This window comes from Astatotilapia calliptera, chromosome 13 (genome assembly GCF_964374335.1).
Source record: "Astatotilapia calliptera chromosome 13, fAstCal68.1, whole genome shotgun sequence".
NCBI classification, from domain to species: Eukaryota; Metazoa; Chordata; class Actinopteri; order Cichliformes; family Cichlidae; genus Astatotilapia; species Astatotilapia calliptera.
The window spans coordinates 11,334,101-11,357,500 of NC_137434.1; the positions used below are offsets into that span (position 1 = coordinate 11,334,101).

At 39.9% G+C, this 23,400-nt stretch overlaps 1 protein-coding gene and 1 long non-coding RNA gene across 2 annotated transcripts in view; both read left to right on the forward strand.

Moving 5' to 3' along the window:
- The window catches only part of LOC145419609 (uncharacterized), a 239,184-nt gene that overhangs the window by 37,294 nt on the left and 178,490 nt on the right, over positions 1 to 23,400 (forward strand). The gene's annotated exons all lie outside the window — the stretch shown is intronic.
- LOC113025419 (uncharacterized) lies at positions 7,226 to 14,790 on the forward strand. The gene is made up of 11 exons (XM_026173134.2): positions 7,226 to 7,683; positions 7,872 to 7,934; positions 9,777 to 10,202; positions 10,409 to 10,469; positions 11,042 to 11,177; positions 11,399 to 11,494; positions 11,722 to 12,014; positions 12,297 to 12,520; positions 12,808 to 13,008; positions 13,125 to 13,314; positions 13,567 to 14,790. Exons 1-11 carry the CDS (start codon positions 7,582 to 7,584, stop codon positions 13,872 to 13,874), a joined length of 2,100 nt encoding a protein of 699 aa, XP_026028919.1. The 5' UTR covers positions 7,226 to 7,581; the 3' UTR covers positions 13,875 to 14,790.

Consider the following 23,400-nt stretch of genomic DNA (forward strand, 5'->3'; position numbering starts at 1 on the left):
GTTTGCCTTTTCTTCTCACTGAAAAGTCTCTTGAGTTTTGGTGTTTGTGCCCACAGATGAATATCAGAGCAGGCTGTCATCCAAACAAGGTGAAGGTCTCTGACCCTGGAGTGGCAAAGACGGGCCTGAAAGCCTTCCAGCCAACATACTTCACTGAAGGCGGGCTCTGCTGCAGATATTCCACTGGACATAGGCGAGCGTGACCTCAGCCAGCTGACAGCCCCTCTTACAACACCCTCAGGCCCAGAGGAGCCCTGCCTGCTGAAGATGCTGCGTAACGCTCACATTGGTGAGTGTCCGTCTGATAAGTGAGAAGTTTGCTAAACAATGAGACTCATCAGAATCCAAATACTTTATTAACCCTTAAGTAAAAGACAGAGGGGGAAAGTAATAAAAGTTAAAGCGTGGAGAAAGAAGCAGGAGCAACTGAAACGGGCTGCATGCACACACAAGAATAAGCGTTGTTAACATCTGTTTTGTCGGTCTGTCTTAGGAATCTCGTTTGTTCCCAGGGAGATTGGTGAGCACCTTGTTAACATCAAGAAGAACGCCCGTCATGTTCCCAGCAGCCCAATTGCTGTTATGATCAAGCAGTCAGGGATTGGTGACGTGTGCGTGTGCGTGGACCGTGGCTGACCAAAGCCAGGACTTTTCAGCCTTGAGAGTTCATCATTGATGCAGGTATATGCTCAGTGAAAGCATAAATACTGTGATATTTTTCTTTTTAAACATTCAAATAGAATATAATATGAGAATTTCGATGTGAAATTTAACCTTTAAGTGACTAGTACTTTGAGAACTGCCATCAATTACACAATGAAGTTCATTTACATATAGGTTCTTGTATTAGTAATGCTATATTGTACATAGAGACAGAATATGACATGAAGGGCTACTGACCACAGAAAAGTAAAAGGTAACTGGGCCTAAAGACTAACGGGAGAGAAACACGCTTTCTGTGATTCTATTTGTGTTTTTGTGCTAATCTTGGATATCTTAGGTTGTCTCATTACTGTCATATATGTCCTGTCATTAAAACACTGGCTTCTAACAACTAACAGTGTCTCGAAAATAATTTAATAAATAAACAAATAATATGGATGCATGACTTTTAACTTGTCTATTTTTTAGGCTGAACACTGCTGCTAATGTGACTTAGGTAAATGGTTTCAGGCTCTCCCCTCCTGAGTTTGACAAACGTTCAGGATCAGAAAATGTGTGACTCACAGGTGCTGTAGCGTATGGCCACAGCTTCACTCTGAGCTCCATCTCCATAGAGTGCAGACAGTGATATCTCATACTCCTTAAGACACAGGACAACAGTTTATTGAGATATTGTATTTTTTTTACTTCATAATATGTACCCCAACAATCCAATAGTTCTTCCCCACCTGTCTCAGGTCGCCTCCACTTAGTGAGGTAAGAAACATCATCATCAGCTGCATCTTCCCAGCGCACTGTCATGTCACTGTCTGAGAAATTAGTTACCCTAAGGTCAGAAGGAGGAGGCACCTTCACTAGAAGATTCGTGCAAATTTGATATATTTGACTTCTCTGTTTTTTTTCTCTCTGAATTATTTTTGAAAAGGAAAAATAATAATTTGAATGTGAAGCAAAACATGTATGGTGCCCGGTAAAGATGACACACCGACCCACTCCTTTTTTGTTTTTGTTTTTTGTTTGAGAAAGTTTGTTTTCATATTAAATAGTGTCAGTGACGTCATTCTACCCGACTACCACAGGTAAAGAAAAGCCTGAATCTGTAGATCTTTTTCTTTTGTTTTTGTCTAAAACACAAGAAATAAAAAAGGCAAAAAAGGCAGGGAAACATAGGAAATAATGTTTTGTCAGGCAATGACTTGTTGGCACAAGAAGTGTGGTCGTTGGTAGCCATGACAACAAGGAGGTGTGTTGTTGCTGGCAGGTAAATGAAAAAAAGCAAAGCAAAGAAAAAAAGTCAGGGGAAGCCCAGGCTACGAGGGGTCATCCCTTGGAATTTTCACTCCAAGATCGCCCGCCTGGACCTCCCCCTAGCAGGTGAACATACAGAGGGAAGTGAGCCGAGGGCTCGAACCCGGGCCTGTATGTTGCTAGCCTGCTAGCCCGCCACATGTGGCCACATGACGGGCGAAGAGAATGGGGCAAATTGTTCTATTTAAAGAGCACTATGCGCACATCGTGCGATCAGCCTTTTCCATTAGCTGGAGACCACACTCAAAAATAGCGGCGGGGGCTCAGTCTGTCTGTGGGGCATCGGGTATACCGGCCATTTGCCCGGTGGGCCGATGCTCATTTTGCCTTTTAAATGGCCCAATGTTTTGTTGTTGTTGTTGTTGTCTTTTTTTCCTAACTGTGTAAACAGTGAAAGGTGGCGGATTGGACAGATGCTGGCAGACGTGTAAAAATAACTCAGTTGTTTGGTAGTGGCTATGGTGGAGCTTTCACACATTCAGTCAAATTAGCAAGTGGTGGAGGCCAGCAGGTGGATGGGGGAAAGGACTGGAGGTGGAGAGACGCAAGGCGGCCGCCAGTCCGACTGTCAGGTGAAATGAGCTTCAGGTAAGAAGTTATGACCTGCAGTCTATCTGGGTCAAACCAAGTTTAGGTGGAGTTTATTTTCCTTGTGCTAACTTTTTACAGTCAGTTACAATAACTCGTACTGTGTACTAGCTAGCATGATGGAGTTTCTGTACAGTTGGGTGGGTGCTATGATGTTACTGGTGAACTTTATTTTATTCATATGGTTAGTTAGTAGAGCCAACCGTGCCATAAAAAACGGAATCCTCTGGTATTCAGAGTTAATATTATGCGTTTTGTATTGAGCTGAAAATAAAAGCGATTTGTCCCGTACTTCAGCTACAATAAAAAAAAGACAAAAAGCTGGAGTTATTCTGTGTCTTTGCTGCACAGCTGCCTCTTCTTCTCTCGTTCTCCCTCTCCTGCTGCTACTTCAATCATGAAACTGATCAATGATCAGCTGATCGGCGTTTCTGCCACAAGTCCCGTCTCTCTTGCTTGTTTATCTCCCGCTTTGCGCCAGAAAGAGGAAACTAGCAGAGGTCGTGTTAAACAGCAGAAGCGCCTTTAAACTTGATAAGCTGTTGTTAGAATTTATTTAATTCGGTGCAATTACTTTTTCATATAGGACCAAGTATGTTTGGATAGCTTTTTCCCCTTGAAAACTGCCGTTTAATATTAGACATTCTTGTCTAATATTAAAATTTATTGATCTGAAACGTGTAAGTGTGACAAATATGGAATAAGATACGAAATGAGAAAGGAGGCAAATATTTTTTCACAGCGCTATAGTCTGTAAATGATCTTTTGGCTATAGTAGATCTTTGACTTGTTCCTTTTTTAATTGTTTGTTTAAAATAGTTTTCTCTAGGTTAAGGCGTACGGTCCAGGCCTACAGAGCAGTGGTCTGGCTGTTGGAAAACCCAGTGAACTCACAGTTGATGCCAAGCAAGGAGGAAAAGCTCCTCTGAAAATTATAGCCCAGGTATATCTGGCTTTGTATATGATCACAAATATGTTAAATATATTGTATGTACCGTATTTTTCGGACTATGAGTCGCACTTAAAATCCTTTAATTATATCTCAAAAATCGACAGTGCGCCTTATGTATGAATTGTGGTTGTGCTTATTGACCTTGAACCGATTTTATGTAATACACGGCGCTTAAAAATCTGTCAAAAAATGTTTTAGTACGACTTTGGTAAGCTACGAAGTCGCACCGCTTGATGGATTGTCGGAGCATTACGGCTACGTAGTCAGGAGCCTGGCGGAGTGATACGTACTGTGCTGCAACATAATATTACTGTATTGTGTGTGGATCATGACCCCAAAATGCCACCTGTTAAGAGACATGCTGACGAAGCGGATTTCAAACTCAAGGCTGTCAGTCACGCAGTAGAACATGAGAATAGAGCAGCTGCGAGAGATTTCAACATGAATGAATCAATGGTACGGAAGTGGAGGAAGCAAGAAGAAAGAGTTGAGTAAAGTTTGACTTATCTGGCTGTTTTGTTTCGCTTAATGCGTTTTATAGTCCAGTGCGCCTCATGTATGAAACCAGACCTGTTCATCGACAGTGCGCCTTATGGTCCGAAAAATACAGTGTGTTAAATCTGATTGAACTATAATCCCTTGTCTTCTGCACAGGATGGTGAAGTCAATTCTGTGGATGTCCAGGTTAAGGATAATAGCAACAGCACATACACCTGCACCCCACGTAAGCCTGTGAAGCACACTGTGATGGTCTCCTGGGGAGACGCTAACATCCCTGAGAGTCCATTCAGGGTGAGTATGCACTCACACACTCTCACTTTCACTCTGGCATGCAAGGTTTGCCTTTTCTTCTCACTGAAAAGTCTCTTGAGTTTTGGTGTTTGTGCCCACAGATGAATGTCGGAGCAGGCTGTCATCCAAACAAGGTGAAGGTCTCTGACCCTGGAGTGGCAAAGACGGGCCTGAAAGCCTTCCAGCCAACATACTTCACTGAAGGCGGGCTCTGCTGCAGATATTCCACTGGACATAGGCGAGCTTGACCTCAGCCAGCTGACAGCCCCTCTTACAACACCCTCAGGCCCAGAGGAGCCCTGCCTGCTGAAGATGCTGCGTAACGCTCACATTGGTGAGTGTCCGTCTGATAAGTGAGAAGTTTGCTAAACAATGAGACTCATCAGAATCCAAATACTTTATTAACCCTTAAGTAAAAGACAGAGGGGGAAAGTAATAAAAGCTAAAGCGTGGAGAAAGAAGCAGGAGCAACTGAAACGGGCTGCATGCACACACAAGAATAAGCGTTGTTAACATCTGTTTTGTCGGTCTGTCTTAGGAATCTCGTTTGTTCCCAGGGAGATTGGTGAGCACCTTGTTAACATCAAGAAGAACGCCCGTCATGTTCCCAGCAGCCCAATTGCTGTTATGATCAAGCAGTCAGGGATTGGTGACGTGTGCGTGTGCGTGGACCGTGGCTGACCAAAGCCAGGACTTTTCAGCCTTGAGAGTTCATCATTGATGCAGGTATATGCTCAGTGAAAGCATAAATACTGTGATATTTTTCTTTTTAAACATTCAAATAGAATATAATATGAGAATTTCGATGTGAAATTTAACCTTTAAGTGACTAGTACTTTGAGAACTGCCATCAATTACACAATGAAGTTCATTTACATATAGGTTCTTGTATTAGTAATGCTATATTGTACATAGAGACAGAATATGACATGAAGGGCTACTGACCACAGAAAAGTAAAAGGTAACTGGGCCTAAAGACTAACGGGAGAGAAACACGCTTTCTGTGATTCTATTTGTGTTTTTGTGCTAATCTTGGATATCTTAGGTTGTCTCATTACTGTCATATATGTCCTGTCATTAAAACACTGGCTTCTAACAACTAACAGTGTCTCGAAAATAATTTAATAAATAAACAAATAATATGGATGCATGACTTTTAACTTGTCTATTTTTTAGGCTGAACACTGCTGCTAATGTGACTTAGGTAAATGGTTTCAGGCTCTCCCCTCCTGAGTTTGACAAACGTTCAGGATCAGAAAATGTGTGACTCACAGGTGCTGTAGCGTATGGCCACAGCTTCACTCTGAGCTCCATCTCCATAGAGTGCAGACAGTGATATCTCATACTCCTTAAGACACAGGACAACAGTTTATTGAGATATTGTATTTTTTTTACTTCATAATATGTACCCCAACAATCCAATAGTTCTTCCCCACCTGTCTCAGGTCGCCTCCACTTAGTGAGGTAAGAAACATCATCATCAGCTGCAGCTTCCCAGCGCACTGTCATGTCACTGTCTGAGAAATTAGTTACCCTAAGGTCAGAAGGAGGAGGCACCTTCACTAGAAGATTCGTGCAAATTTGATATATTTGACTTCTCTGTTTTTTTTCTCTCTGAATTATTTTTGAAAAGGAAAAATAATAATTTGAATGTGAAGCAAAACATGTATGGTGCTCGGTAAAGATGACACACCGACCCACTCCTTTTTTGTTTTTGTTTTTTGTTTGAGAAAGTTTGTTTTCATATTAAAGCAGTGTCAGTGACGTCATTCTACCCGACTACCACAGGTAAAGAAAAGCCTGAATCTGTAGATCTTTTTCTTTTGTTTTTGTCTAAAACACAAGAAATAAAAAAGGCAAAAAAGCCAGGGAAACATAGGAAATAATGTTTTGTCAGGCAAAGACTTGTTGGCACAAGAAGAGTGGTCGTTGGTAGCCATGACAACAAGGAGGTGTGTTTGTTGCTGGCAGGTAAATGAAAAAAAGCAAAGCAAAGAAAAAAAGTCAGGGGAAGCCCAGGCTACGAGGGGTCATCCCTTGGAATTTTCACTCCAAGATCGCCCGCCTGGACCTCCCCCTAGCAGGTGAACATACAGAGGGAAGTGAGCCGAGGGCTCGAACCCGGGCCTGTATGTTGCTAGCCTGCTAGCCCGCCACATGTGGCCACATGACGGGCGAAGAGAATGGGGCAAATTGTTCTATTTAAAGAGCACTACGCGCACATCGTGCGATCAGCCTTTTCCATTAGCTGGAGACCACACATTTTTGCACTCAAAAATAGCGGCGGGGCCTCAGTCTGTCTGTGGGGCATCGGGTATACCGGCCATTTGCCCGGTGGGCCGATGCTCATTTTGCCTTTTAAATGGCCCAATGTTTTGTTGTTGTTGTTGTTGTTGTTGTTGTCTTTTTTTCCTAACTGTGTAAACAGTGAAAGGTGGCGGATTGGACAGATGCTGGCAGACGTGTAAAAAGAACTCAGTTCTTTGGTAGTGGCTATGGTGGAGCTTTCACACATTCAGTCAAATTAGCAAGTGGTGGAGGCCAGCAGGTGGATGGGGGAAAGGACTGGAGGTGGAGAGACGCAAGGCTATGGGGCGCCGTTTGTAAACTGAAACATGCCGAAATTAACAGCAACATTTTTCCACATTTAGCTCTAAATCTTACAAAAACATGTTTTTTCGAGTCATTTTTTACAACATTTACTAAAATATTTGTAACTTTTCATATTTAAAACAGGATTTTAAATGTTAAATCTAAATGCTAAATGTTAAATCTAAATGTTAAATGTTAAATGTAAATATTATATTTAAATGTAAATGTTAAATGTTAAATGTAAATATTATATTTAAATGTAAATGTTAAATGTTAAATGTAAATATTATATATAAATCTAAATGTTAAATGTTAAATCTAAATGTTATATATAAATCTAAATGTTAAATGTTAAATCTAAATATTATATATAAATCTAAATGTTAAATGTTAAATCTAAATATTATATATAAATCTAAATGTTAAATGTTAAATCTAAATGTTAAATGTTAAATCTAAATGTTATATATAAATCTAAATGTTAAATGTTAAATCTAAATGTTACGGGAAACTAAATATTTAGCTAATATGCAAATTTATTGTACGGGTCAACGGAAATACCAAAATAAAAGCTTCAAGAAAACCTCCCGCGCTAAAGTGTGCCGGTCGCGGTCAGGTTCTGTGTTTGCGCTCCTCTTACGGTCACTTTTGACTGCCATGAGCTGCTTCGACTATTCCCTACCAGCATGTCCAGCGATTTAGCTGAAAACATTGGAAGAGCCGTTTTGTCGGCCATCCAACGATTCAGCGGTAATGCACCCTCGACCTCACAAACGCCGCAGCACTTGGTAAGTTTATTGTATAGCATTTTGGACGGGTTGATAGCAGTGTTAGCAAAACTAGCAAAGCTAAATTACTTAGCTAGTCCTCAATTATTTCATTTGGTAGGCAGCAGACAGAGATCGAACATCATACAACTCTATTTATTTATTTGGTAGGTAGGTAACAGTCGTTCTTGATGTAAATGTTTCCTTAGGAATCCAGCAATGCACCTGGACCAAGTAGACCTGCCGTCTCCACTGGGATACCATACTGCTCGGTAGGCCTTCTTACACATATCATTTAATTCATTTATCATGAAATTTCCCCTTGTGGGACTAATAAAGGTATGTTATCTTATCTTAGCTGACTGGTTTTGATATACAGTCAGGTTCATAAGTAGTTGGATACAGACACATTTTCTAATGTTGCTTCTGTACATTACCAGAATGAATTAAAAATGAAACTACTCCAATGCAGTTGAAGTGCAGACTTTAAGTTTTAATTCAGTGGGTTGGACTAAATGAATGCATAAAAATGTGAGAGGGAAAAATTAATTTGTAAACACAATCCTATCATTTCAGAGGCTCTAAAGTAATTAGACAAATTAAATAACTGAAAATAAAATGATAATTTCTATTACTTTATTCAAAACCCTTTGTTGGCAATGACAGCCTGAAGTCTTGAAGTCATGGACACCACCAGATGCTGGCATTCCTCCTTACTAAGGCTCTGCCAGGCCTTTACTGCATTGGCTTTCAGTTGCTGTTTGTTTGTGGGCCTTTCTGTCCTAAATTTAGTCTTCAACAACTGAAATGTATGCTCAATTGGGTTAAAATCCAGTGACTGACTTGGCCATTCAAGAATATTCTATTTCTTTACTTTATTAAAGTCATGGGGTGCTTGGACTGTATGTTTTGGGTCATCTTCCATCTTTATTATTAAATGCTGCCCAATCAATGTGACTACTTTTAGCTGGACTTAAGCAGACAAGTATGTATCTGAACACATTCAGCTGCTTCAGTCCCGTGTCACATATTCAGTAAACACTACCAGTGCCACTGGCAGCCATGCACGCCCAAACCATCACACTGCCTCTGCCATGTTTTACAGATGATGTGGTATGCTTTGGATCATGAGTCGTTCCACCCTTCTCCATACTTTTTTCTTGCCATCATTCTGGTAGAGGTTGATCTTGGTTTTATCTGTCCAAAGAATGTTTTTCCAAAATTTAGCTGGCTTTTACTAGATGTTTTTTTTTTTTTTTTTTTTTGTTAAGTCCATTCTAGCCTTTCTATTCTTGAGGCTTATGAGTGGCTTGCACCTTGCAGTGAACCCTCTGTATTAGGGCTGTTCGATATGACGATATGAAAACATCTATCATTTCATATTATACGCTATCATTTGTTCTGTGGTGTCGCAAAATAAATTTTACGTCAATATTTTTCATCGTTTTGATGGTCACTGTAGTGGCTGTATTAATTTCTTAATTTTCTTTTTTCTGTTATGTTCTCTTTGACCGCATGTTGTCTGTTCACAGTAAAATTTTCAAAATGCAAACACTACGTCTCAAATCAATTCCAGGCCTTTTATCTGCTTAATTGGTAATGACATCATCATTTTAATATGGATACCCTAAATTAAAGCTTAGTCTGCACATCATGTCCATGATATAATTTTGATTGGAATATGTTTCAGTAAACGGGCAACAAAATAAAACTTGTTAGGGTCCAAATACACACTGACCTAATTGCAGGCCTTTGCTACTCTAATTGAGTGCTCAAAGCACTTTATACAACAGATCTCATTTACCCATTCACATGCACAGATTAATACAAGCACTTTTTCTGTCCAACATTCGCACACAGTCATAGTCGGATAAACTCATTGGGAGCTCTAGATTAGAGCACCTGGGAACTGAATCACCAACTTGACCAACAATCACCAAATGCTAATCTACAAGATACAAAAGGTTCAGTTTTCTGTGTAATGGGTAGACAATAGTAAGATGGTCTGAGTCTACAGTTTGTTTGTTTGTTTTTAATGAACAGATAACAGAAACCTTACGGATGTATTGTAATGCATAGGTGTCTATCTGTATCTGTGTTTGAATTCATTTCAGGTTCCTCTTCCATCAGTTCCTCAAGCTCATGCTACGCGCTCACATTTTGTGAGAAAAAACAAGACCTGCAAACACTATACAAAAGATGTTGTGTGCTTGCCCTTGTCTTCAACATCAACGTTTCTCATACCGAGAGGAGATTCACGAGCAAAACTAGCACAAGATGGCCTTATTGGGAAGATCTCCTTTACATCTGACTGGTCTGAAGCACAACTTAGAGAAGAAATAGCAGCAATCTTCAGAAGAACATTTGCACTGTCAACTGGCCAGACATTCCCTTTTGAGTATTTGAGTACAATTAGAGGATGTAAACGACTAATGAAACCAAATGTTTCTAGCAGTTTTCTTTGGGGTGGCCAAGAAGTTGGCTCGATTTGTTCCACCACCTGCCTCTATATAATGGCAGGGATACAAAAACCTGCACAGGTAAACATTTTATATTGCAGTGCAGAAATATTTATTGTCTAAAAAGTGAGTCTGTTCCCTTAACATAATTTTATTAATTGTATTAATTAATATTGCAGTTTCAGCAGGTGTAAACAGTTTTTAGTGCAGCCATGTGCCTCTGTGTTACCAGTGATTTGGTGCAACTGTATTTGATTTTATGTAGAACATGCTTTCTTTTCCCTCAGGAGGAACCAGAAGAGCTGTCTGATAGTGACTTTGAAAGTCCAGTCTGCCGGAGAAGACGAGGTATGTGATGTGAATGAAAACCTAGTGAGGTTCTAAGCTCGATGACCAGTTAGATTTTGTTACTGCAGTGCGTAATAATTCCTGGGGGGTTTGTTTGATGAGAGCATCGTTAATTTGTCCGATTGGGGCGATCGTGGCTCAAGAGTTGGGAGTTTGCCTTGTAATCGGAAGGTTGCCGGTTCGAGCCCCGGCTCGGACAGTCTCGGTCGTTGTGTCCTTGGGCAAGACACTTCACCTACTGGTGTTGGCCAGAAGGGCCGATGGCGCGATATGGCAGCCTCGCCTCTGTCAGTCTGCCCCAGGGCAGCTGTGGCTACAACTGTAGCTTGCCTTCACCAGTGTGTGAATGGGTGGATGACTGGGTGTGTAAAGCGCTTTGGGGTCCTTAGGGGGAACTAGTAAAAGTGCTATACAAATACAGGCCATTTACCATTTTAATGTTTACGAATTATCACAGGTGATTACAGCCAAGGAGGAATATGTGCCCAACTTTCACTTAAACTAATATAAGGATATATAAAGGCTGTTAACATTATGAAGCAAGTCATGCTGACCTTCTTTCCTTTGTTCAGTGCATCATGCGTTGTCTACAACACCAGGTGAAAGTGAGGCCAAGCATCAGGAAACAGAGAGCTGCATTCAAGAGAGTGAAAATGAGGGACAGGCAGAGGGACAGCAGATGTTTCCATATAATGTGGCAGAATTTGTGTAAGCTGTTGTCTAGGGGTTAAAGAAATCCTTCATTTTAGATGTTGTTTAGGATATTGTTTTGATGCAAGTTTCCAATTTGCATGTTTGGGGTTTTTTTTGCTGAATGACTGCAACTTTAGGATTTACATTTAATTTTTTTTTTTTTTTTAATGATGTAGTGTGAGAAATTCTTCAAGGCTGACATGTTTTATGATTTCTAATATCTCTTATCTACTTAGCCCTATTTTTCTGGAGGAAGATGAAGCTCTTGAAGAGGCAATTCAGCGTAGCCTCCTAGAAGAGTCTGATAGACAGAGTGAAGTTCATATTTCAAGGTAAGATTTGAAAGTAACCTTTGATAATTGAATATTTTATTTGCATCTTTACTTGCATCATTTTTTTGCAGTTACACAATTACAAAGGTAATTGCTCATTTCTGACTAATTTAATATGGACTATCACAACATAATTATATGTTGTAACTCTGTGCACTTGAGTCAAATGTACAGCAAATTTCCATTTTTCCCCAAGATCTGTTTGTCATTGTCCCTTTTTTATATAGGTCTTTTAAGAAGCTCAGCAAAGAAGAAATTGAAGGTCTTCTTAGAGCTCATAGTGAGAAAGTCATTACACCAGGAACAAGACAACTCCATATCAGTCGAGCCAATGTGTGGTCGACTGCTTTGCGTCAGTTCAAGAGACCCAAGTTTGCAGAAAGCTGTGAGATGCTTTATGTCACATTTGCAAGCGATGAACATGATACAGAGGAAGATGCTGCTGACCTTGGGGGGCCAAGGCGGGAGTTTTTCCGTTTACTGGTGAAGGCCATCTTTCAGGACAGTGGTGCTTTTGAAGGTAATAGGATTTCACAGTCAAACTAACTTACTTACTCAAGGCCTAAAGGCTTGTTGACGACACTCGTTTTTATAATGTTACAAACGCAACAACCACCTGATCTGAACATTGTTTGACAGAACATTAACAAGTTAATAAATGACTACAGATAATAAATCTGTTATGTTCTGTGTGTCTGAAACAGTAAAAAAAAAAAAAAAAGTAATACATTTTTGTCTGTCAATCTCAAGATATCAGTTTGGGGTCTGTACAGAATATACTTTTTTGTGTGTTATTTTTCAGCTACACCAAATGGATGCACACTGAAATTTAACATCCTACACTTGCAAAATGGAGTATATCGAACCATTGGCAGGATGTTGTCCACGATAATAGTGCAAGGTGGAGAAGCACCTGCCTTTCTCTCTCCACATGTAGTAGACTACATTGTGTCAGGAGACATTCTTCAAGTACACCTAACACCGGATGATATAGGTGACCCTGAGTTAAGAGAGAATCTGAAAAAGGTGAATTGCAATATTATAACAAGAATATTGTAATATTTCCTATATTCACAAGTCTTCTGGTCTTCTTTTATAATATATAATAAATACACTTTTGGTTATTAGAGGCAATTCCATGTATTATATTTTCAATTTGTTTCCTTTTTGTTAAAAAAAAAAAAAATATTGGTGAAATACAGCCAAATAAACCAAAACAAAAACGTTTCGAGTCCAATTAAAATGAACCATCTGCAGTATTTGTGTACACTGGTAAAAAACAAACATTTAAAGTGTTTTTCTTAAATATTTAGGTTGTAAATGCAACAACTCAACATGATTTGGAGGAAGCAGTCAGCTGCTGCGACTCATGGCGATATCAAGTTGAAGGTCTTCCACTCACAGTCACCATGGCCAATAAAGATCTGTTTGTGAAAAATGCAGCTCTATACCTTGCAGTTCTGCAACGGCAAAGCTGTTTTGATCAACTAACTGATGGCTTGTCCTACTATGGAGTGAGATTTATATTTTTTTTCTGTATCAATTGGTCATTATTTTATAATCATTTAGAGTGAGCTACTTTTTATATTTAAAACTGGAATTTAACCATTATTTAAACTTTTCTGTCTAGATTTTATCACTCCTGAGAGAGAACCCCAGTTTGCGTGTTCTGCTTGACCTATCGGGGGAGGACAAAGATCTGACAGCCAGTTTAATTGCTGGGGTTCTCAGGCCAAGCTATTCTGTCCTTGGGAGCAACAGAAGAGTTAGAGAGGAGCTGATGGTGGTCAAATTTCGGGAATTTCTCCAGTGTGTCGAAAGTAAGCAGAAATTCACATAATGTAGTCTGGCCATGAAACAATTCGGGACACTAAAGTAAAACTTTGTCTTTTTATGTCACATGCGCGCACACAAAACAGGAATAAAGATGTATGATAGCTTACAACTGACAAGCAAGGCAAAGACAGAACCTCTGTATTTTTTATAAAAACATTAGCCATCATTTAGTTGTTAGCTCAAGCTTTAACTATTTTAGTGTCCCCAGGTTAACGGTGGTTTTTCTTTGTTTTTAGATGAAGAGCTGAGAGACTCACTTGGAGAAAGGACTCTTACCAAGGATGAAGAGGCATTTGTGAAGGCTTTGAGGCCTGGTCACATCTTGGCTTTTGCCACCGGGAGCAGCAAGGTTCCAGCCATAGGTTTTCAACCAGCTCCTAAAATAACATTCATTCACGATGAAAGCAAACATCTCCCGATTGCACACACATGTGCAAATGAGCTTCAGCTTTTTGTGAATGAAACAACAATGGCTGATGATGATGCTTTTCATTACTGCTTCTTAGTAGCACTCATGAATGGAGCTTTATTCAGCACCATCTAAACATGTTCCAAAAAAAGTGAAATTAAAATGGTGGGTTTGTTAACTCTAATCCTGTTCATTAATTGTAGTTTCAAGTAACTTTGCTTCATACAAGATAGTTGAAATAAATTCTGACTGCATTTAATGTTGAAATGTAATAATTTTCAAAGCTTCAATAGATTTATAAAAATGCTAACTCTGTATTTTCAACGACAAATCAATAAAGTCACTGGTGTAATACAATTTTATTAAGCTTTTCTTTTTTAAACAAGGACACTTCAAAACAGTTTATGCACAGAGTATACTAAACATGCTTTGTAGAACAAGCCAGGATTACTTAGACATCTAACAGCAACATTTATTAAGACTATTGCAACTTTACAATGATTAAAACAATACTGTAGATAATCTTGTGAATTGATTTAAAGACTGACTGTTCCGTGTTGATAATTTTCACTGTTATACTGTATTACAGTGTGAATTTGATCTTTACTTCAATCTGAATAACTGGTTTTACCCATAAACTAAAAGTGGTTGTAGCCTTCTGAATAGCCTATGAGTCACTGTCAGTCATTAACTCTGAGTCCTTATGTGGCAGGAGGCATCACTGCTAGAGGGGAGGGGCTTCTGCAGTAGTACAAAAACTGCATTTGCTGTACAGCATTTAAGAATATTAAGTGTCATCACTCTTTAGAACATCGCTGGTATCCTGTGGTTGAGGTCACACATTTACAAGTTTGTTAAAAATATACTGCTGTGTTCGTTGAAACAATGTTTTACCATTATTGTTGTCTTCTTCAAAAGGGTGAATGCTTGTATATAGCTCTTGTAAATCGCTGTCATTTAATGGGACAAACCTACTTTCAGAGTTTGACAAGGAGGGTATGGAGACCTCTGCTGTAGAAAGTTCTGGGTTGTGACGATGAGACACATGAGTTCCGCAGGCAAAAAGCTGGATGGGAGTTCTATTACCTTCAGTGGAAACAGAGTGATTGTTATATCCAGCTTTGAATTCCTTCAAAGTGCGGTTGATTCGTGGTAGAAACACATAATGAAGGCAAAATAGGTCTGTTGCATTTTCTAAGTCTAGGATACCAAGTGATTCCAATTCATAAAATATAGGTGCATAAATGCGGCTACAGTTGTTGTTTAAGTCTCGGTTGAAACGCTCAATCCTCTGGTTGTGCACAGAACTTCCCATTAAGACAGAGCTTTCACCCCTGCTTGCTCGCATGTCCTCCCAAATCTGAGCATTCTCTCCTCCGTGATCAGTCCTGATATGCAGGGGTCTGCCAAATTGTCCAACAGCTGCAGTAAAGAGGGCTTTCACAGTCTCAGCTCGATTATTGCTGGAGCACTGAAGAAACATCAACATCCTGCTGTATCCATCTATTGCACCATGAACAACAAACTTCCAACGAATCAGTTTGTGATTTCCATCTATGTGCCATATGAAATTTGGATGAGGCACAGAATATACTCGCCGAGCAACTGCAGTTCTTCTCCTGGATAGAACACCAGCAGAGTCCACCCTCCGCAGTGACTTTCTTACGCGCCATCTTTGAACCACTATGTTTTTGGAACGCAGATGACCCATCAGCATCACTTCTCCAACATTTGGATGTTCAGTTTTTATCTGGGACACTATCTGATCTAACTCATGGTCACTGATTACATTGAATTTTGACTCTGAGATATTATAGTCTTGCAGTAACTTATACAGAGTGGGCCTGGAGATGGAAAGGATAGATGCAGCTTCAGTAAAAGATGTTTTCAGGGAAAGAACATTTTCCAATTCCTCTTTGGAAATCTGAAGCCTTCCTTGGTAACCATCCTAGAACACGGCACAGAAAATCTCAATGAGCACAATTCTATAACAAAAGATGGGTAATTTGAGGCAATTGTACTGTGACAGATTAGCTAGAGTAATATTTTATCAATAGTTTTAAAATATGAAAGTGAGCAATCAAAAGACACTTCAGAGCAAAAACAGTAATAAAATATGACGTAAAACTTGTGAATGTTGTTGGTGGTGATGTGACACTGCTAGTGATGGACCCCTAAGAAGATGAAATGTATGTAGAATCAGAATCATTACTTTGACAGGATTTAATTTAAGGTGACATATTACACCAAAGAAAAAACAAAAATTAGTCAGCTAAATGATATGTGTAAGAAGGCCTACCGTGCAGTATGGTATCCCAGTGGAGACGGCAGGTCTACTTGGTCCAGGTGCATTGCTGGATTCCTAAGGAAACATTTACATCAAGAACGACTGTTACCTACCTACCAAATAAATAAATAGAGTTGTATGATGTTCGATCTCTGTCTGCTGCCTACCAAATGAAATAATTGAGGACTAGCTAAGTAATTTAGCTTTGCTAGTTTTGCTAACACTGCTATCAACCCGTCCAAAATGCTATACAATAAACTTACCAAGTGCTGCGGCGTTTGTGAGGTCGAGGGTGCATTACCGCTGAATCGTTGGATGGCCGACAAAACGGCTCTTCCAATGTTTTCAGCTAAATCGCTGGACATGCTGGTAGGGAATAGTCGAAGCAGCTCATGGCAGTCAAAAGTGACCGTAAGAGGAGCGCAAACACAGAACCTGACCGCGACCGGCACACTTTAGCGCGGGAGGTTTTCTTGAAGCTTTTATTTTGGTATTTCCGTTGACCCGTACAATAAATTTGCATATTAGCTAAATATTTAGTTTCCCGTAACATTTAGATTTAACATTTAACATTTAGATTTATATATAACATTTAGATTTAACATTTAACATTTAGATTTAACATTTAACATTTAGATTTATATATAATATTTAGATTTAACATTTAACATTTAGATTTATATATAACATTTAGATTTAACATTTAACATTTAGATTTATATATAATATTTACATTTAACATTTAACATTTACATTTAAATATAATATTTACATTTAACATTTAACATTTACATTTAAATATAATATTTACATTTAACATTTAGCATTTAGATTTAACATTTAACATTTAGATTTAACATTTAGCATTTAGATTTAACATTTAAAATCCTGTTTTAAATATGAAAAGTTACAAATATTTTACTAAATGTTGTAAAAAATGACTCGAAAAAACATGTTTTTGTAAGATTTAGAGCTAAATGTGGAAAAATGTTGCTGTTAATTTCGGCATGTTTCAGTTTACAAACGGCGCCCCATAATATTATGCGTTTTGTATTGAGCTGAAAATAAAAGCGATTTGTCCCGTACTTCAGCTACAATAAAAAAAAGACAAAAAGCTGGAGTTATTCTGTGTCTTTGCTGCACAGCTGCCTCTTCTTCTCTCGTTCTCCCTCTCCTGCTGCTACTTCAATCATGAAACTGATCAATGATCAGCTGATCGGCGTTTCTGCCACAAGTCCCGTCTCTCTTGCTTGTTTATCTCCCGCTTTGCGCCAGAAAGAGGAAACTAGCAGAGGTCGTGTTAAACAGCAGAAGCGCCTTTAAACTTGATAAGCTGTTGTTAGAATTTATTTAATTCGGTGCAATTACTTTTTCATATAGGACCAAGTATGTTTGGATAGCTTTTTCCCCTTGAAAACTGCCGTTTAATATTAGACATTCTTGTCTAATATTAAAATTTATTGATCTGAAACGTGTAAGTGTGACAAATATGGAACAAGATACGAAATGAGAAAGGAGGCAAATATTTTTTCACAGCGCTATAGTCTGTAAATGATCTTTTGGCTATAGTAGATCTTTGACTTGTTCCTTTTTTAATTGTTTGTTTAAAATAGTTTTCTCTAGGTTAAGGCGTACGGTCCAGGCCTACAGAGCAGTGGTCTGGCTGTTGGAAAACCCAGTGAACTCACAGTTGATGCCAAGCAAGGAGGAAAAGCTCCTCTGAAAATTATAGCCCAGGTATATCTGGCTTTGTATATGATCACAAATATGTTAAATATATTGTATGTACCGTATTTTTCGGACTATGAGTCGCACTTAAAATCCTTTAATTATCTCTCAAAAATCGACAGTGCGCCTTATGTATGAATTGTGGTTGTGCTTATTGACCTTGAACCGATTTTATGTAATACACGGCGCTTAAAAATCTGTCAAAAAATGTTTTAGTACGACTTTGGTAAGCTACGAAGTCGCACCGCTTGATGGATTGTCGGAGCATTACGGCTACGTAGTCAGGAGCCTGGCGGAGTGATACGTACTGTGCTGCAACATAATATTACTGTATTGTGTGTGGATCATGACCCCAAAATGCCACCTGTTAAGAGACATGCTGACGAAGCGGATTTCAAACTCAAGGCTGTCAGTCACGCAGTAGAACATGAGAATAGAGCAGCTGCGAGAGATTTCAACATGAATGAATCAATGGTACGGAAGTGGAGGAAGCAAGAAGAAAGAGTTGAGTAAAGTTTGACTTAACTGGCTGTTTTGTTTCGCTTAATGCGTTTTATAGTCCAGTGCGCCTCATGTATGAAACCAGACCTGTTCATCGACAGTGCGCCTTATGGTCCGAAAAATACAGTGTGTTAAATCTGATTGAACTATAATCCCTTGTCTTCTGCACAGGATGGTGAAGTCAATTCTGTGGATGTCCAGGTTAAGGATAATAGCAACAGCACATACACCTGCACCCCACGTAAGCCTGTGAAGCACACTGTGATGGTCTCCTGGGGAGACGCTAACATCCCTGAGAGTCCATTCAGGGTGAGTATGCACTCACACACTCTCACTTTCACTCTGGCATGCAAGGTTTGCCTTTTCTTCTCACTGAAAAGTCTCTTGAGTTTTGGTGTTTGTGCCCACAGATGAATATCAGAGCAGGCTGTCATCCAAACAAGGTGAAGGTCTCTGACCCTGGAGTGGCAAAGACGGGCCTGAAAGCCTTCCAGCCAACATACTTCACTGAAGGCGGGCTCTGCTGCAGATATTCCACTGGACATAGGCGAGCTTGACCTCAGCCAGCTGACAGCCCCTCTTACAACACCCTCAGGCCCAGAGGAGCCCTGCCTGCTGAAGATGCTGCGTAACGCTCACATTGGTGAGTGTCCGTCTGATAAGTGAGAAGTTTGCTAAACAATGAGACTCATCAGAATCCAAATACTTTATTAACCCTTAAGTAAAAGACAGAGGGGGAAAGTAATAAAAGTTAAAGCGTGGAGAAAGAAGCAGGAGCAACTGAAACGGGCTGCATGCACACACAAGAATAAGCGTTGTTAACATCTGTTTTGTCGGTCTGTCTTAGGAATCTCGTTTGTTCCCAGGGAGATTGGTGAGCACCTTGTTAACATCAAGAAGAACGCCCGTCATGTTCCCAGCAGCCCAATTGCTGTTATGATCAAGCAGTCAGGGATTGGTGACGTGTGCGTGTGCGTGGACCGTGGCTGACCAAAGCCAGGACTTTTCAGCCTTGAGAGTTCATCATTGATGCAGGTATATGCTCAGTGAAAGCATAAATACTGTGATATTTTTCTTTTTAAACATTCAAATAGAATATAATATGAGAATTTCGATGTGAAATTTAACCTTTAAGTGACTAGTACTTTGAGAACTGCCATCAATTACAAAATGAAGTTCTTTTACATATAGGTTCTTGTATTAGTAATGCTATATTGTACATAGAGACAGAATATGACATGAAGGGCTACTGACCACAGAAAAGTAAAAGGTAACTGGGCCTAAAGACTAACGGGAGAGAAACACGCTTTCTGTGATTCTATTTGTGTTTTTGTGCTAATCTTGGATATCTTAGGTTGTCTCATTACTGTCATATATGTCCTGTCATTAAAACACTGGCTTCTAACAACTAACAGTGTCTCGAAAATAATTTAATAAATAAACAAATAATATGGATGCATGACTTTTAACTTGTCTATTTTTTAGGCTGAACACTGCTGCTAATGTGACTTAGGTAAATGGTTTCAGGCTCTCCCCTCCTGAGTTTGACAAACGTTCAGGATCAGAAAATGTGTGACTCACAGGTGCTGTAGCGTATGGCCACAGCTTCACTCTGAGCTCCATCTCCATAGAGTGCAGACAGTGATATCTCATACTCCTTAAGACACAGGACAACAGTTTATTGAGATATTGTATTTTTTTTACTTCATAATATGTACCCCAACAATCCAATAGTTCTTCCCCACCTGTCTCAGGTCGCCTCCACTTAGTGAGGTAAGAAACATCATCATCAGCTGCAGCTTCCCAGCGCACTGTCATGTCACTGTCTGAGAAATTAGTTACCCTAAGGTCAGAAGGAGGAGGCACCTTCACTAGAAGATTCGTGCAAATTTGATATATTTGACTTCTCTGTTTTTTTTCTCTCTGAATTATTTTTGAAAAGGAAAAATAATAATTTGAATGTGAAGCAAAACATGTATGGTGCTCGGTAAAGATGACACACCGACCCACTCCTTTTTTGTTTTTGTTTTTTGTTTGAGAAAGTTTGTTTTCATATTAAATAGTGTCAGTGACGTCATTCTACCCGACTACCACAGGTAAAGAAAAGCCTGAATCTGTAGATCTTTTTCTTTTGTTTTTGTCTAAAACACAAGAAATAAAAAAGGCAAAAAAGGCAGGGAAACATAGGAAATAATGTTTTGTCAGGCAATGACTTGTTGGCACAAGAAGAGTGGTCGTTGGTAGCCATGACAACAAGGAGGTGTGTTTGTTGCTGGCAGGTAAAAGAAAAAAAGCAAAGCAAAGAAAAAAAGTCAGGGGAAGCCCAGGCTACGAGGGGTCATCCCTTGGAATTTTCACTCCAAGATCGCCCGCCTGGACCTCCCCCTAGCAGGTGAACATACAGAGGGAAGTGAGCCGAGGGCTCGAACCCGGGCCTGTATGTTGCTAGCCTGCTAGCCCGCCACATGTGGCCACATGACGGGCGAAGAGAATGGGGCAAATTGTTCTATTTAAAGAGCACTACGCGCACCTGCGCACCTCCACCGACCTGCAGTCTATCTTGGTCAAACCAAGTTTAGGTGGAGTTTATTTTCCTTGTGCTAACTTTTTACAGTCAGTTACAATAACTCGTACTGTGTACTAGCTAGCATGATGGAGTTTCTGTACAGTTGGGTGGGTGCTATGATGTTACTGGTGAACTTTATTTTATTCATATGGTTAGTTAGTAGAGCCAACCGTGCCATAAAAAACGGAATCCTCTGGTATTCAGAGTTAATATTATGCGTTTTGTATTGAGCTGAAAATAAAAGCGATTTGTCCTGTACTTCAGCTACAATAAAAAAAGACAAAAAGCTGGAGTTATTCTGTGTCTTTGCTGCACAGCTGCCTCTTCTTCTCTCGTTCTCCCTCTCCTGCTGCTACTTCAATCATGAAACTGATCAATGATCAGCTGATCGGCGTTTCTGCCACAAGTCCCGTCTCTCTTGCTTGTTTATCTCCCGCTTTGCGCCAGAAAGAGGAAACTAGCAGAGGTCGTGTTAAACAGCAGAAGCGCCTTTAAACTTGATAAGCTGTTGTTAGAATTTATTTAATTCGGTGCAATTACTTTTTCATATAGGACCAAGTATGTTTGGATAGCTTTTTCCCCTTGAAAACTGCCGTTTAATATTAGACATTCTTGTCTAATATTAACATTTATTGATCTGAAACGTGTAAGTGTGACAAATATGGAATAAGATACGAAATCAGAAAGGAGGCAAATATTTTTTCACAGCGCTATAGTCTGTAAATGATCTTTTGGCTATAGTAGATCTTTGACTTGTTCCTTTTTTAATTGTTTGTTTAAAATAGTTTTCTCTAGGTTAAGGCGCACGGTCCAGGCCTACAGAGCAGTGGTCTGGCTGTTGGAAAACCCAGTGAACTCACAGTTGATGCCAAGCAAGGAGGAAAAGCTCCTCTGAAAATTATAGCCCAGGTATATCTGGCTTTGTATATGATCACAAATATGTTAAATATATTGTATGTACCGTATTTTTCGGACTATGAGTCGCACTTAAAATCCTTTAATTATCTCTCAAAAATCGACAGTGCGCCTTATGTATGAATTGTGGTTGTGCTTACTGACCTTGAACCGATTTTATGTAATACACGGCGCTTAAAAATCTGTCAAAAAATGTTTTAGTACGACTTTGGTAAGCTACGAAGTCGCACCGCTTGATGGATTGTCGGAGCATTACGGCTACGTAGTCAGGAGCCTGGCGGAGTGATACGTACTGTGCTGCAACATAATATTATTGTGTGGATCATGACCCCAAAATGCCACCTGTTAAGAGACATGCTGACGAAGCGGATTTCAAACTCAAGGCTGTCAGTCACGCAGTAGAACATGAGAATAGAGCAGCTGCGAGAGATTTCAACATGAATGAATCAATGGTACGGAAGTGGAGGAAGCAAGAAGAAAGAGTTGAGTAAAGTTTGACTTATCTGGCTGTTTTGTTTCGCTTAATGCGTTTTATAGTCCAGTGCGCCTCATGTATGAAACCAGACCTGTTCATCGACAGTGCGCCTTATGGTCCGAAAAATACAGTGTGTTAAATCTGATTGAACTATAATCCCTTGTCTTCTGCACAGGATGGTGAAGTCAATTCTGTGGATGTCCAGGTTAAGGATAATAGCAACAGCACATACACCTGCACCCCACGTAAGCCTGTGAAGCACACTGTGATGGTCTCCTGGGGAGACGCTAACATCCCTGAGAGTCCATTCAGGGTGAGTATGCACTCACACACTCTCACTTTCACTCTGGCATGCAAGGTTTGCCTTTTCTTCTCACTGAAAAGTCTCTTGAGTTTTGGTGTTTGTGCCCACAGATGAATATCAGAGCAGGCTGTCATCCAAACAAGGTGAAGGTCTCTGACCCTGGAGTGGCAAAGACGGGCCTGAAAGCCTTCCAGCCAACATACTTCACTGAAGGCGGGCTCTGCTGCAGATATTCCACTGGACATAGGCGAGCTTGACCTCAGCCAGCTGACAGCCCCTCTTACAACACCCTCAGGCCCAGAGGAGCCCTGCCTGCTGAAGATGCTGCGTAACGCTCACATTGGTGAGTGTCCGTCTGATAAGTGAGAAGTTTGCTAAACAATGAGACTCATCAGAATCCAAATACTTTATTAACCCTTAAGTAAAAGACAGAGGGGGAAAGTAATAAAAGTTAAAGCGTGGAGAAAGAAGCAGGAGCAACTGAAACGGGCTGCATGCACACACAAGAATAAGCGTTGTTAACATCTGTTTTGTCGGTCTGTCTTAGGAATCTCGTTTGTTCCCAGGGAGATTGGTGAGCACCTTGTTAACATCAAGAAGAACGCCCGTCATGTTCCCAGCAGCCCAATTGCTGTTATGATCAAGCAGTCAGGGATTGGTGACGTGTGCGTGTGCGTGGACCGTGGCTGACCAAAGCCAGGACTTTTCAGCCTTGAGAGTTCATCATTGATGCAGGTATATGCTCAGTGAAAGCATAAATACTGTGATATTTTTCTTTTTAAACATTCAAATAGAATATAATATGAGAATTTCGATGTGAAATTTAACCTTTAAGTGACTAGTACTTTGAGAACTGCCATCAATTACAAAATGAAGTTCTTTTAC